The sequence below is a fragment of the Ovis aries genome, chromosome 1, assembly GCF_016772045.2.
Source record: "Ovis aries strain OAR_USU_Benz2616 breed Rambouillet chromosome 1, ARS-UI_Ramb_v3.0, whole genome shotgun sequence".
In the NCBI taxonomy this organism is placed as follows: Eukaryota; Metazoa; Chordata; class Mammalia; order Artiodactyla; family Bovidae; genus Ovis; species Ovis aries.
Window position 1 is genome coordinate 237,411,256 of NC_056054.1, and position 16,024 is coordinate 237,427,279.

Consider the following 16,024-nt stretch of genomic DNA (forward strand, 5'->3'; position numbering starts at 1 on the left):
ACCATCAGTACATCAGAAAGTGACTTCAGTTGGAAACAGAGTCTCTTTTTTAAAAAAGGGAAATCTGGACACAAACACAGAGAGAACATCATGAAAGGATGAAAGGGAAGATCAGGTGATGTGTCTACAAGCCAAGGAATGCTCCAGATTGCCAGGAAACAATCAGAAGCTCAGAGAGAGGTGTGGCTCAGGCTGTCAGAGAAACTGGCTACACCCACTCGATGATCTTGCACTTTGAGTCTCCAGAATGGTGAGAGCACAAATTTCTGATTGTTCAAGCCACACCCTTGGTGGTATATCATTACAACAGCTCTGGAAATACACACAACCCCACCAGGCTTCCACCACTTTCCGGGGCTCAGGCTGACATCTAACAGCCTTCGATGATTCTAAGCCATCCGGGGGCAGGATGCGAGCCTGGCACATCACCTCTGTGCTCCGTGACCTTAGGCACCGTGCTGGCCTCCACTGCACATCTGAGCGTACACACGTAGACTTGTGAATGTCACCAGACAGCAGGAGGGCAAGTCATGAGCAGAGTGGCGGCCATGTTAGCACCATCCCTTCCCCCGAGTCTGCAGGAAGGACAGCTGTGAGTGAGTCAGAGCTGGCGTCTCTTCAAAAGCCAGTTTACCACTTGGTCACCAGCAAGCAAACAAGCGGGAGAGGAAGAACACTAGCCAGTAACAAGAACTGGATCTGCTAGAGATGATATAATAAATATAATACATATAATCAATCTTAGCAGAACTAATAAGAAAAGGAACTGTAAACTAAAGATAAAAAGAAATAAATTGTGTTAAAATTGCTGAGGCTTTGTGTCATGGCTCTTCTGAAAATATACAACTAGAACCTTTTTCTTATACTTCTATTTTCTTTCACTGTGAGGGGAAAGGAAAAAAAAGAGCAATGGAATATGTAACAAAATATCCCCAGGATCACTAATATGCAACTGCTGCTGCTGCTGCTAAGTCGCTTCAGTCGTGTCCGACTCTGTGCGACCCCATGGACAGGAGGCCCCCCCAGTCCCTGGGATTCTCCAGGCAAGAACACTGGAGTGGGTTGCCATTTCCTTCTCCAATGCATGAAAGTGAAAAGTGAAAGTGAAGACGCTCAGTCGTATCTGACTCTTAGTGACCCCAAGGACTGCAGCCTACCAGGCTCCTCCATCCATGGGATTTTTCCAGGCAAGAGTACTGGAGTGGGGTGCCATTGCCTTCTAGGAATGATCTAAATGCTCAACAGTAGGTAGGGTGGTTAAACAAGTAATAGCAGAACAATACAATGGACTGACTTCTTCACACCTATTCTCAATGACAAACATGCATTATATTAATAAGCTTAAGAGGATATGTAAATAAGCATGCTATAATTAAGTATGCAAAAACTAATTATACTAATGCAAAAGTCCAAGATCACTGGTCATCCCTATAACTTGGAATTTGGAAATTATCTGAAGTCTATCACTCTAAGTGCTAAGTTTCTCAGTTCACCTTAAAACTTAGGATGTACAACACATCTGCCTTTGTACGAATAGCTGCTAACTAGATTATAATGTATTGGGCTTCCCGGTGGCTCAGTGGTAAAGAATCTGCATGCAATGCAGGAGACCTGAGCTCAGTCCCTGGGTTGGGAAGATCCGCTGGAGGAGGGCATGGCAACCAACTCTAGTACTCTTGCTTGGAGAATCCCATGGACACAGGAGCCTGGCGGGCTCCAGTCCATGTCGCACAGAGTCAGACACGACTGAAGCGATTAAGTGGCAGCAGCAGATTATAATGTATTGCTCTAAATATCAAAATAAAACATCGTGCTTCTCAAGGTAGCTTTTTAAAAGCTAAAAAAAAAAAAGCCTACTGTGGATTTTACTTTCTATTTACATGACTGTGAATGGAGGTCTTTGTTTCTCTGGAATTATTTTCCTTGGAATACACTGAAGAAGAATCATGAGCCTGACCTGACTGACCCACTAAGTCCCTGGGATGGAAGTGTCTTAAGCCAGTGAGTGAAATACAACCTGCTGCATTAAAACATATCAATATTGACCTAGAAGTCAACCCTGAATGTGTGATATATGTTCTCTATACACAAAAAATTATTAAACATTTATGAAACTATTAGAAGAGTAGAAAGGTACTAAATTTTGCTGTATGAGATATGCTTAATTCTAGTGCAATATGGGACCTGGGTCTCCTCTCAGCTCTGTATAAGTGGACCCTCTGCTAACAATTATAACGAAAATAGTTTGAAGTTAATTTCCACTCCAGTCATATAATTTTAACTTTGTGATAGAATCATTTCTTTTTTTCCAGTCAGTTCAGTTATCAGTCGTGTCTGACTCTTTGCGACCCCATGGACTGTAGCACACCAGGTTCCCTGTCCATCGCCAACTCCCAGAGCTTACTCAAACTCATGTCCATTGTGTCAGTGATGCCATCCAACCGTCTCATCCTGTGTCATCCCCTTCTCCTCCAGCCTTCAATCTTTCCCAGCATCAGGGTCTTTCAAACGAGTCAGTTCTTCCCATCAGGTGGCCAAAATATTGGAGTTTCAGCTTCAGCATCAGTCTTTCCAATGAATATTCAGGACTGATTTCCTTTAGGATTGACAGACTGGATCTCCTTGTAGTCCAAGGGACTCTCAAGAGTCTTCTTCAACACCACAGTTCAAAAGCATCAATTCTTTGGCGCTCAGCTTTCTTTACAGTCCAACTCTCACATCAATATATGACTACTGGAAAAACCATAGCTTTGACTAGATGGACATTTGTTGGTAAACTAATGTCTCTGCTTTTTAATATGCTGTCTAGGTTGGCCATAGCTTTTCTTCCAAGGAACAAGCGTCTTTTAATTTCATGGCTGCAGTCTATTACATTTCAAGGATTTCTTTAAAAATGAAGATCAAACTGGCCAATGCAGGGGTGTATTAAATTCCCTCGGGGTGTCCTATTTCCATCTTATGGGGGCATTATCAGCCCATTACCACCTAACTGCACTCTACCCCACCTAATACACTAGAGCCCTGGCCATACTGTTCCTTCTTACTAAAAACTGAAAAACCACCCATCTTTCAAATTCTGTCTTGGAAAAGAAATCTATATCAGTGTTCTCCAAAGTGTGAGAGACATGTAGTCATACAGCTCATCTCAGGCATGGTGCTCACTCACCCAACTCCCGTGGCTGAATTACCTGCAGAGTAAGTACTTATTTTCACAGGTATTTCCAACACATGACAAGTGATGTGCCCACTACCACTGACAGCAGTGATAAAACGCTTCTTTTTAGAATATGTTCAAGGAAATAGGAAAAGAAGCAGTTTAAAGAAAAACAGTAGGTAAATAAGAAAGAAGGGATATGGTACTGGCAGAAGTAAAAGCTACTGAGGTTTGGCACACGTTGCTTGATACTATGCGTAACATTTCACGATTTGCTTTACCAAAGCCACAGAAGCAAATTATAAGATTACATGAAAAATTCACGAAATTGCATGAAATGAATTCCATGAAAATTCTTCCAGCAAATGCTAACACAGGCTAAAACTGGGAGTTTCTTTTACATCAATAAAGATAATACTTTAGAAAGTACTCTCACATTTCTTTGGGATTACTCAAAGGAAACTCAAAGCCAAGTACGATAATATTCTAAGCATACCCATTGTAAGTTATCATTTTAACACTGTTTACAAAAAACTTGGTTTCTCAATATAAACATTTAGTCCATAGAATGGAGAGTTCTAAAGAAATTTGAAGAGGAAAAATTCTATGACCTGCTGAACCCTAAATATTTATTTATACCTTCCATGAAAACAAATATACTGACTACAACAGTAACACAATCCTTCTCTGATAAAGTTCAAGGGAGGAAACTGGCAGGGTATATTTAAGTTTTTTCAGTTCTTAACAATCTTATGGGACATCAAAAAATGCAATCTGCCTTTGAAGAACCCTAGCAAAAAAAGAAAAGAAGAAATGCGCATGTTTGGTTTTGAAATGCTAGGCCTTACCAGAGGCTGCTGGGGCTGCATTGTTTGGAGACCAAGGGTCTGACTCTGGGTCTGCGAGGACCCCTGAGGCTGAGGGGGCTGCTGTGGCTGGGGGGGCTGCTGGGGCTGCTGCATCTGCAAAGAAAGAAAAAGAATTACACAGCTAAAGTAGGAGGTTAATATTATTCCATGGAGAAGGAATGCCATTGCAACCCACTCCAGTATTCCTGCCTGGAGAATCCCAAGGACAGAGGAGTCCGGCAGGCTACAGTCCATGGGGTTGTAAGAGTCAGACATGACTTAGCAACTAAACCACCACCACAATATCATTCCAATTTCCTCCCCCAATATACCTTCTGATTATTTTGTTTTAACAAAGATGATATGCACCTGCCTCCTCCATCTTTTTCTTGCCACACATCATTCATCTTCAAGGGCAATACCCAAGTCTGCTCCTCCATACACTCTCAGACTACTCCAACACTAAGGAGCTCCTCCACTATACTCAGTGATCAGTCTAAACCATCTGACACCATCCAGGGACACTTTTTGTATTTAACCATTCCTTTACTGCCATTTGACCTTCCACATATTTTATCCCATCTTATGCTACCAAGTGAGACAAGGACTGCTCACTAGTTATCTTTTCATCCCTTATGACACCCAAAGGAACTCCTGAATTTATTTTTGTTTTAAAAGAAGATTTAGATGTGAGAAGTTCTGGTGTAATTACCAGCATAAAATTGTAAGCTTACGTCCATGAATGTTGGCGTAAATATATGGCTCTTGGAAAACAGCTCCAAGTCACAAAAGAAATATAAACTAGACATCCATCTGGTGGGACACCACAGAGGAGCAGAAAATATTAGGAGGTAGTTTGTCTCAAACTTTAAAGTCTCCTCCACCCAAACACTTCATCCTGATGATGTTAGCATCAGACTTCTTTTCATCTTCTGCATTTTCCACTTGGTTGGCATACTCTCTCCCAAATTATCCTTCAGTTCAGTTCAGTCGCTCAGTCGTGTCCAACTCTTTGCGAGTCCATGAATCACAGCACGCCAGGCCTCCCTGTCCTTCACCAAATCCCGGAGTTCACTCAGACTCACGTCCATCAAGTCTCTGATGCCATCCAGCCATCTGATCCTCGGTCGTCCCCTTCTTCTCCTGCCCCCAATTCCTCCCAGCATCAGAGTCTTTTCCAATGAGTCAACTCTTCACATGAGGTGGCCATAGTACTGCAGTTTCAGCTTTAGCATCATTCCTTCCAAAGAAATCCCAGAATGGGATCTCCTTCAGAATGGACTGGTTGGATCTCCTTGTAGTCCAAGGGACTCTCAAGAGTCTTCTCCAACATCACAGTTCAAAAGCAGCAATTCTTCGGCACTCAGCCTTCTTCACAGTCCAACTCTCACATCCATACATGACCACAGGAAAAACCATAGCCTTGACTAGATGGACCTTAGTCAGCAAAGTAATGTCTCTGCTTTTGAATATGCTATCTAGGTTGGTCATAACTTTTCTTCCGAGGAGGAAGCGTCTTTTAATTTCATGGCTGCAATCACCATCTGTGGTGATTTTGGAGCTCCAAAATATAAAGTCTGACACTGTTTCCCTATCTATTTCCCATGAAGTGATGGGACCAGATGCCATGATCTTCGTTTTCTGAATGTTGAGCTTTAAGCCAACTTTTTCGCTCTCCTCTTTCACTTTCATCAAGAGGCTTTTTAGTTCTTCTTCATTTTCTGCCATAAGGGTGGTGTCATCTCCATATCTGAGGTTATTGATATTTCTCCTGGCAATCTTGATTCCAGCTTGTGTTTCTTCCAGTCCAGCGTTTCTCATGATGTACTCTGCATAGAAGTTAAATAAGCAGGGTGACAATATACAGCCCTGACACACTCCTTTTCCTATTTGGAACCAGTCTGTTGTTCCATGTCCAGTTCTAACTGTTGCTTCCTGACCTGCATACAGATTTCTCAAGAGGCAAGTCAGGTGGTCTGGTATTCCCATCTCTCTCAGAATTTTCCACAGTTTATTGTGATCCACACAGTCAAAGGCTTTGGCATAGTCAATAAAGCAGAAATAGATGTTTTTCTGGAACTCTCTTGCTTTTTCCATGATCCAGTGGATGTTGGCAATTTGATCTCTGGTTCCTATGCCTTTTCTAAAACCAGCTTGAACATCAGGGAGTTCACGGTTCATGTATTGCTGAAGACTGGCTTGGAAAATTTTGAGCATTACTGTACTAGCATGTGAGATGAGTGCGATTGTGCAGTAGTTTGAGCATTCTTTTGCATTGCCTTTCTTTGGAACTGGGATGAAAACTGACCTTTTCCAGTGCTGTGGCCACTGCTGAGTTTTCCAAATTTGCTGGCATATTGAGTGCAACACTTTCACAGCATCATCTTTCACGATTTGAAATAGCTCAACTGGAATTCCATCACCTCCACTAGCTTTGTTCGTAGTGATGCTTTCTAAAGCCCACTTGACTTCATATTCCAGGATGTCTGGCTCTAGATGAGTGATAACACCATCATGATTATCTGGGTCATGAAGATCTTTTTTGTACAGTTCTTCCGTGTATTCTTGCCACCTCTTAATATCTTCTGCTTCTGTTAGGTCCATACCATTTCTGTCCTTTATCGAGCCCATCTTTGCATGAAATGTTCCCTTGGTATCTCTAATTTTCTTGAAGAGATCTCTAGTCTTTCCCATTCTGTTGTTTTCCTCTATTTCTTTGCATTGATCGCTGAAGAAGGCTTTCTTATCTCTTCTTTTTAGGGCAAGGTAATCAATGGCTATTGTCAGATGGCACTTTTCTCTAAGTGACAAGGGTCCTAGATTTGGAATCCGAGCTAGGTCTGGGTGGGCTATTTCCACCATGAAAAACACAAGCTGGATCAGAAATACAGCAACTGCAATAGGAAGCCAGTTCTCCATTGGGCTCTCTGTGAGCCTGTTTAGGAAAAGTCAACCCAACTTTATAACTATTAATCTGTCTCTTTATGGAGGAAGCTAATCACCAAAAAAGGAATAAGTGTAAATTGGATGCAGAAACAAGTCATTTTTCCTAATCTCCAAGGAATGTGCTGGTAATGAAAAATTATTAGAAGGACATTATCATGTGAATTGGGTTAAAAAGTACACAGTAACCAATAAGAAAGATTCTCAAAATTTGCAGTAAAAAATACTAGTGGAAGATAGGAAGTGGTAAATAAATAATGTAACAACCTTCCTCCATGATTTGGAAATTAGAAATTTTAAAACACAAGAAAATGTAAACACCAATCATAGAAAGTTCTGAAACCTATCCTCAGAACTTGGGGAAAACTGTGATTCAAGAAAATATCACCACAAGTATTAATAGTCATATTAACAATAGTATTACCAAATAAATGCTTTACTTGTATTTTCTTATTAGATTTTCACTATACGTGTAAGAAGTGGGCACTATAATCATTTCCATTTTACTTATGACAAAGCTAAAGATTAGAGCGGTTCTGATCACCTTGGAGATTATATGTATGCAGTGAGTGGGGTTAGCCATCTGTAGGCCACACTCCCTGAAATCAATTACCATATGTTTTCTAAATTTTCCACATGTTAACAGTGAAAACAAGGATGTAATTCACAGCGTCTTGTAATTGTGAAGCACAGTTTTGTTGAAGACTTGTGTTGGCTTCAATTGTCCACCTGATGGCGCTGCCAACCAGAATTCTTCGGATCATACTGAAGTCAGATCTGAAACCCGTTTCAGCTAATGGTCCAGATATTTTCCTCCCACCATCAGTGTCAAGGTTGAGACATGAAAGTTCCTCTGCTGCCCCTTCTGCATGACTGGTTTATTTCTCACTGAGCTCACATGAAGACTGTAACCCTTGGGTACCCAAGTTTTACTGGAGCTCCCATTCCTGGTGTTGCTCTCTTCTCCTTTCTTAGAAACACATAAAAGGACAGTGCGTCTTAAGTTGGAACGTTGATAAGGTTAGAGTCCACTGTGTAGACTCATCAGCAATTTCCAATCCAATATCACAGGACAAGCTTGCTGATAACAAAGCCAAATGCAACTGGCAAACATAAGAGCTTGCATTCCCTAAGCAAGGGAGGCAGAAGTCAGAATGTGTCAAGAGGAAGAGTTATTTAGGAGACTCAAATATTTATGATGAAGAATCAAAGGGACAACTGTCCGGATACTACCAGAGACAAGATGAAATATCCCTTTGAAACATCCTCCTTACATCACTCCAACTTCACAGCCCAATCAGACTAGAGATGTTAGACAGAACATTTATAGGCATTACAGGCCCCTCTAGAAATATGATGAAAACTCTGGACAGCTCAATTTTAAAAAAAAGAAAAACACACACAAGAAATTTTGAACTCAAATCACATGGTCTGTAGTTACACAGTGACTGGGGAAACTGAGGCTTACACTATTAAGATAAAGGCATCCAGTTACCCTCCCAGACCTTTGGGAGTGGCAAAGGGATATCTACATTATATACCCTCCTGCCTACAACAACCAGGTGGATGCACAGAGGAAGGAAGACCTCTGCCAAACTGCAGCTAAATGACACCAATTTAGCTCCTAGTGTCAAATACACAGGATTCCTTGGAACTCAGAAATTATAGTCTGAAGCGTCTGTTATTTCTTAAGGCTGCTGAGGATTCTACCCACAATTCACTCACTCCCAGCCCCCTACCTGGAGAAGCCTCTGCTGCTGTCGAACCTGTGGCTGTCTGGGTCTCATCGGGTCCTGAGACAAGGGCACTGAGGGAAGGTTTGGATGTGCGGAAGTCAGCACCGCATCGATTCCTCCACCCACCAGAGGGCTCTGCTGAAGCGACTGATGATTCAGCCTGGTAAAGAAGAAAGAACTTGTTTTCAGGCCCTAGTGCACTGTCAAAGTTTTTGATCAGTGCCGTGGGAGCCGTACATACACTCACAAATAAACCATCATATTCAATAATCACTTTATACAATTCAAATGCAATAAAGGCCAGTAGTCCAGGTCACCTAGATTCTCAGGGACACACGGTATCACCTGACAAAGAACAGCAAGTATACTTACTACTTACAGTAAGATAGCAACATGGATAAATTACTTTTTAAAAATGTTCTGATAGTTTCCAATAAGTGACATTAACTGAGCATTTTACCTGGAGCAGGCGCTGTGGGAAAAATCTGAAATCTGTTATTTCGTTTACTACCCCCACAGCCCTCCTTCGTGTTCAGCAGTTTTGTTAGCCCTACTTTTAAAGTGAGAAAACAGAGCTAGAGAAGTAGTTACCAAAGGTAGTAAGACAGCAAATGGCACAGGTGGGATTTAAACCCAGAACTTTGGGGCTCTGAAGTTCAATTTCTTAGGCAGTATGCTATGTTGCCACTTACTAGACAAATAATAAATACAATGCATGTTTTCTAAATTTATTCATGTTTCCAAATGTGCTGCCATCAACCGTGCCAATTTTCCAAACAGTGATTACTTGGAGTTGACCTGAACTCTTTGACGGTAACACACAAGAGCAAAGCTGCTGTCCATGGGAGAGCAACATTCCGACATTCTGTAGGAAACTCAATTCCCCTAGACCGATGCCATGCAACAGAACATTCTACGCTGACTGCATCTGTGCTGTCCAGTAAGACAGCCACTGGCCACCGGCTACACAATTACTGGGTCTCAGGGCAAAAAAAGAATGTAGGGCTCTCTGATCAAAAATGAGCAAGAATTTCAAGTGAGTGACAGCAGAGCATTAATAGCAACCACACAGGCCTCTCTAATACACAGTCCTGCCTGATTGCACAGATCACATATCTTCAAAGCTGGTCCTGTTGGCCACATGTGGTTAATGAACACTTGAAATGTTACTACTGTGACTGAGAACTGAGGAACAGCATTTTAAAACTTTGATTAGTCTAAATTAAAACAGCCCACGTGGCTAGTAGCTACTCTAATGGACAGTTCAGTTATACACTATGTCTACAACTTCCAGCTAAGCAAGAACTGAATAAGAGACATTCATGGCCCTGTTTTGCCAGCCATTTCTGAAGTGGAAAAGGTAAAAACTGAGATGTGTAACAGAACTGTTTGCACACCACACACAATGAGAACTGTAATCACAGGCTTTACGGTGCCAATCAACATATTCTAGTAAGGCATTGCTAGGGATAAGCAACAATTTTTTTATGAAATAAAAAAAGGTTTTTACAATTTAAAACCTTTTTATAAAAGAGAAGGAAAAAAGAACACTGGAGCTAACACAGTGTTATCACTGAAAAATACTACACAAATACTAAGGGAGATGTGAGTCAAACAAGCCTTGAATGAAATAAACAAGGTGAGACACTGCTTCTTTTGAACCACAATCCGGATGCTGCTAAAAATGAGACGACAGAATGAAAATGATGTGGAAATATGCACGCTCATAAGAACAATTATATAACACCACATCCTGAGGGAAGCACAGTAAAGATCAGGATTTGAGTGGCCACCACTGTAACCATTTCCACATGCATCACCTCTGGGAGCCGGTCAGGGGATGCAGGTACGGTGGCGCCTGCTGCTGAACGTAGCCGCTCGGCGGCTGCTGCATCTGTCTGAGTCTTTCCATGAGCGCTGGGTTGGAGTGAGCGGCCGGATAAGTTCTGGAATTATAGGTAGGAGACAGGACCACGCTGCCAGCCTGCTGCTGAGGGGTCTGCTGCAAAGGCATCTGGGTTCCATACATTGTGTAGCCCTGGGGCATGGTCTGCAGGCAGGCACAAGGGAAGAAGTCAACGTTTCCATTTACCAGCTTTCCTATCACTAAGACACACAGGGCAAAAACAAAGCCAGGAGGAGCTCCCTGAGATGTGCTGTTCTCCAAGGCTCTTTTAACTCAAAATATGAGGAAGACTACTCTGGAGGCCAAGAGAAGAGTCAGAAAATTACAGGATGAACTTGCGTACTGATTCACCAGAAAGTTCAATTACAAAACATGAATCCTCATTTGATTAAGCAATCAGTTTTAAGCTCAGATGCTTGTTTTCAGGAAAGGAAAGGCATGTTTCTGCATAGAAATAATCAGGCAAGCATGCATACCTCTCGTGTACACATGATATCAGTGTTCAACAGAGTTCAAGCATCATTAATGCTGTTTCAGAAAAGCTACACACACTCAAGGCAAATAAAAATAATGGAGTATACTTTCCTAGTATGGTATGTAACTACACTTCCTTGGGCCTAATGAATTTGCCTATAGTAACGAACCAGTTAACAAAAAAGAAGAAAAGTCAAGTAACCAGAGGATGAGGGTGTCACTGAAAGTGTTAGTTGCTCAGTTGTGTCTGACTCTTTGTGATCCTATGGACTGTAGCCTGCCAAGCTCCTCTGTCCATGGGATTCTCCAGGCAAGAATACTGGAGTGGGTTGCCATTCCCTTCTCCAGGGGATCTTCCCAACTCAGGGATTGAACCTGGGTCTCCTGCATTGCAGGCAGATTGTTTACTGGTAGTCTGAGCCACCAGGAAAGCCCAATGAGGGTGTCATTAGAGACTATTTGATATCCTTGAGTTCTGGTTGGACAGTAGCCTGCTTCAGCACTCTATAATACCATCAGGATACTCAATTTCTTCATTCAACATTATATAGTGGCTGTTTCTTCAAATCTTGACACCTGATGTAAATGAAAAGCTTTAGGTTCTGCTGGATCACCATCTATAATATACAGAACAGAGTGCTGATTAAAATAGAAGAGGACCACTCTCTGGGTCCTCTAAATACCACGTTTCGAGGTAGCTGAATGGCTCTGACTTGGAAGATAGAGTGATGGACAATGACTTTCTTGCAGACAGCACGCAGGGATGCAGGCCATGGGGCTTGGTGCCCATGAAGGCCAATCTCAGCCTTCCTTTCAGCTGTGGACACAGTGTGAACTGCTGGCCCCAGCTAGAGGTCTTGCCAACATCCCTGGCTTCCTGATTATGAGAGGGGTAGAGTAAAAGGATGCGGAGGCAGAAATAACAAAACTATTAGAAAACAAATAGCTCAGGATTTGCATTATATTAAGGCAAAGCTATCTTTTGCTGAATAACTACCATGTATCTAGTGCCTCACTAGTTCTATAGGTGGTCTTAAATCCCCATAACATTCATTTCTATTTTACAGAGACAGAAATCAAGACTTCAAGTAACTCTCACAATGTTACACAGCTTAGAGGTTGTCAGGAATTTTGTCAAGGTATGATGCCAAGGCCAATTTTCTTCTTATTCTACCATGATTCCTCTTCGAAGCTATCTTTGAATATCATAAAATTCCATCATAAATTACATCATTATGTATTACAAGATAAGTACTATAGGACTAATAACCATTTCAATATCTATCATCATTATTAACATAAAGTTATGAACTGATATTTCTAATTCATTTCTAACAATTTCCTAAAATGTTTTATGCCCTTTAATCAATCCCCAGACTTGTTTAATAATCACTGGTAAAGATTTCTGTGAAATGTCAATTATAATCTATAGGCAGAAGACGTGACTAAGTCCCATACCCCATAAGGGAACTGATACCCTACTTACTCAGTTCCCCCCTTCAAATAAAGAGCATTAAAAATCCCAGTAGCATCTACAAAGCAAACATGGGTACCTGTGCTTGCTGCAGTCCTGGATACTGGGGGAGCTGAGGGGAGGGCCGTGCCTGAGCAGCGAAGAGAGCAGCCTGGTCCCCTGGCTGGCCCTGGAAAACAAAGCCGAGGTGGCTCTTGGTCATAACAGCAAGGGTGTGATTCGAGCTCTTGGTTCATAACCCCAAACCCATGACACCAAACCTTATGTGAGCATAGCACTTGCAGATTCCAAATGGTATTAAATACTATTTCTCATCAACTTCCTGTTGACACTAGAGATTGTCACACTAATTATTTTTTCCAAAGAAGACTACAGCTATCCCAGATGATAAGACGTACATAAACACAAGTCAAAATATTCAATGGTCTGCTCATGAGAATCTGAGACAGCTTTCCTGTATACTCCAGGGTACAAAGGCCCCTCTAGAGTAAAAGGCATGAGTTTCTCAAGCGTGAAATCTGAAATCACAGACCTGCCTCATCCTGTGCCCATCGATTAAGAGAACACGTGGTCCATACAAATGGCATATACAGTCTTCATGACTTTTTAATGATATTTCTTCAGAGGGACCTGAAAATTGCCTATTTAGCCAAGTATGCAAGGGAAGAATTTGGTTATCTTTTATGATTCTAATAACCAATAGAACCAATTAAATTTTATAAGTTAATATCAAATGCAATTCTTACCAACTGCAATATAAAATAAAACCAATTAACATCTGTTCACCAGCCTTAATTTAATACATGTTTTCGCCTGGGGAAACTATATTCCTAAAAGCAGCTATTTGTATTTTGTTTTGGCAGCAGAAGCCATTTCACAGAAGTGTGCAGTATTACTCATAGAAAGAGGACTAACTTCTGACCATCCCTTGGTATTCTCCAGGACTTACTAATTATAAAGTAACAGGATTTATTCTAGGATATTTTAGTGTCATTTTATATTCTAGATGTTCTCATTTTTTTTAAGTGTTAAAATATAGTAATGCAAAACCAATTTTAATGTTCTTGGAAAGAAGCACAGATACTTCTGGCAGAAAAAAAGGTATAAACATTTAGCTTAAGAGGGAAAACATTAACACTTTTTAGGCATCTATTATATGCCAGGGACTAGGCTTCTTATTCATATTTCCATTTTCTCACAGGAACTCTGCAGGGAGGGAACTTAGTCCCTATTTTCTTCAGGTAGGAAAAGCTAGGCTCAGAGAGCCTAGGCAGCTTAGCTAACTCACCCGGTTAAACCTGGCCAAGCCCTTAGTGTCCATGTGAGCCTGCCTCCAAAGCCCAGGGTTTTTTCCATGATGATAAGATGCTTTCAAATGTGATATCAAGAATGAAAATATTTAAAATTTCATCTGGTGCTTATTCTTTAGGGACATATAGCCTCTTAAATTCACCCCAATAAGAAAACAAAAGGATAACCTTTCTTAAGACTTGTTAGTGAGATTCTGAAATGAATGCATACATCAGATGGTGAAGCATTTTTCTCTGATCCCCACATATAAAATCACTTGAGAGCAGTTAAGAAACTTTGGCCTCTCCTAAGGTGACTGATCACACAGACATGGACCAAACATAAATTTCTGGATGTATCTACTATATCTATATACAGCAGCTTCAACAAGAATGTAACATTCCAGTGTGGGGTACCATGATGATACTCTGAGATTCTAGCTGATTAATTTACTAAGTGTAATTATAGCTCTATTTGCTTGTTGTTCAGTCGCTAAGTCGTGTCTGACTTTTGCGATACCATGAACTGCAGCACGCCAGGCTTCCTTGTCTTTCATTGTCTTGAGGAGTTTGTTCAAACTCATGTCCATTGTATCAGTGATGCCATCCAATCATCTCATCCTCTGCTGCCTCCATCTCCTCCTACCCTCAGTGTTTCCCAGCATCAAGGTCTTTTCCAATGAGTCAGCTCTTCGCATCAGCTCGCCAAAGTATTGGAGCTTAAGCTTCAGCATCAGTCAGCCAGTGAATATTCAAGGTTGATTTCCTTTAGGATTGACTGGTTTGATCTCTTTTCTGTCCAAGGGACTCTCTCAAGAGTCTCCTCCAGCACCACAATTCAAAATCATCAACTCTTCGGCATTCAACCTTCTTTATAGTCCAACTCTCACATCCATACATGACTACTAGAAAAACCACAGCTTGGGCTAGATAGACCTTTGTCGGCAAAGTGATGTCTCTGCTTTATAATATGCTGTCGAGGTCTGTAACAACTTTCCTTCCAAGGAGCAAGCATCTTTTAATTTTATGACTGCAGTCTCCGCCTGCAGTGATTCTGGAGCCCAAGAAAAAAAGTCTGTCACTGCTTCCACAGAAAAATACCCCAAGCTCCCTCTAGGAGAGCACATGTCAGGGCAGTGTGGCCATCCAGAGCATACAAGGATCCCCCGGACCTATCCAAGTAGCGCTCAATCCTCCAAACACTAAGCCAGGGAGTCATTAAATCAACCAGATCTTTACATGACACTTGTCGAATCTGTGCTTGCTGACAGCATCATCCCAAGTCCCTGAAACATACTGCTGTGCTTCTTGGTGGGGACAACATATGTAAATTATCACTTTCACACAATAACAATGAATTATTGGTGTGAGTTAGAACCTTGAGATTCCTACGTGGTCTAAAATACCCATGCCCTTTTTTGGCTTGGAGGTAAACAAGGTTAAGATCTACAGATCTTTTCTAGCTCTTCACTCTTCCTTTGCTTCCTAAAGAATCTTATAAAAAGAAACTGACTTATATGTGGGGGGACAGAAGGACCAAAACACTAATAGGGTAATTATCTGAGTTACTGGGCAACATTCTTTAGTTGACAAATAGTTCAGACTGTGGAAATTTAAGAAATATGTATTGTAAACTATTTCCATTCTTAAAATCACAAAATTAACATTCAAGAAAAAGCATTATAACTTTGAAAACAAAGCAAGGGGTAAAAAAATTTATATAAGTCATGCATTCTTCAGTGAACCACTTTTAATCCAAAGGTAAACTGCTTATTTATAAATAGACTGTGTTTCTTCCCAATGCTATTTTTTGCCCAACTCACTCCTTAAGTGCAGGAGGTAAGGGCTCTAACATTCAACAGTCTCCCTGAGCAAATCACCAATACCTCACATCAGCCAGCACTCCCTAAGGGCTTTATAGTCCCATTCGCCCTGAACGAAAAATATCCCTCTTTTTCCAAACTGAAATGACTTCCTGCTGTTATCTGGTTTTTCCCAGAATAATGCCAGGAACAAATTATTTCAATTTGTAGAGATATTCAATCTGTTGAGTAAAGAATAGATGACCAAGAAGTTCTTTATTAACTTTTGTTGTTTTTGTTGTTGTTCTGCCGCTCAGTTGCGTCTGACTCTTTGAGACCCCCAGACCGCAGCACGCCAGGCTTCCCTGTCCTTCACTATCTCTTGGAGTTTAACTTAA

General features: G+C 41.2%; 1 protein-coding gene across 12 annotated transcripts in view; it reads right to left on the reverse strand.

Annotated features, from left to right (window-relative positions):
* Positions 1-16,024, reverse strand: part of MED12L (mediator complex subunit 12L) — a 360,384-nt gene that overhangs the window by 8,121 nt on the left and 336,239 nt on the right. For all 12 annotated transcript variants that reach the window (XM_060394814.1, XM_060394799.1, XM_060394794.1 and 9 more), the window contains 4 exons: positions 12,615-12,704; positions 10,502-10,731; positions 8,685-8,841; positions 4,003-4,116 (listed from right to left, as the gene is read on the reverse strand). In XM_060394814.1, coding sequence (XP_060250797.1) covers positions 4,003-4,116; positions 8,685-8,841; positions 10,502-10,731; positions 12,615-12,704 — 591 coding nt within the window. The remainder of the gene's footprint in view (positions 1-4,002; positions 4,117-8,684; positions 8,842-10,501; positions 10,732-12,614; positions 12,705-16,024) is intronic.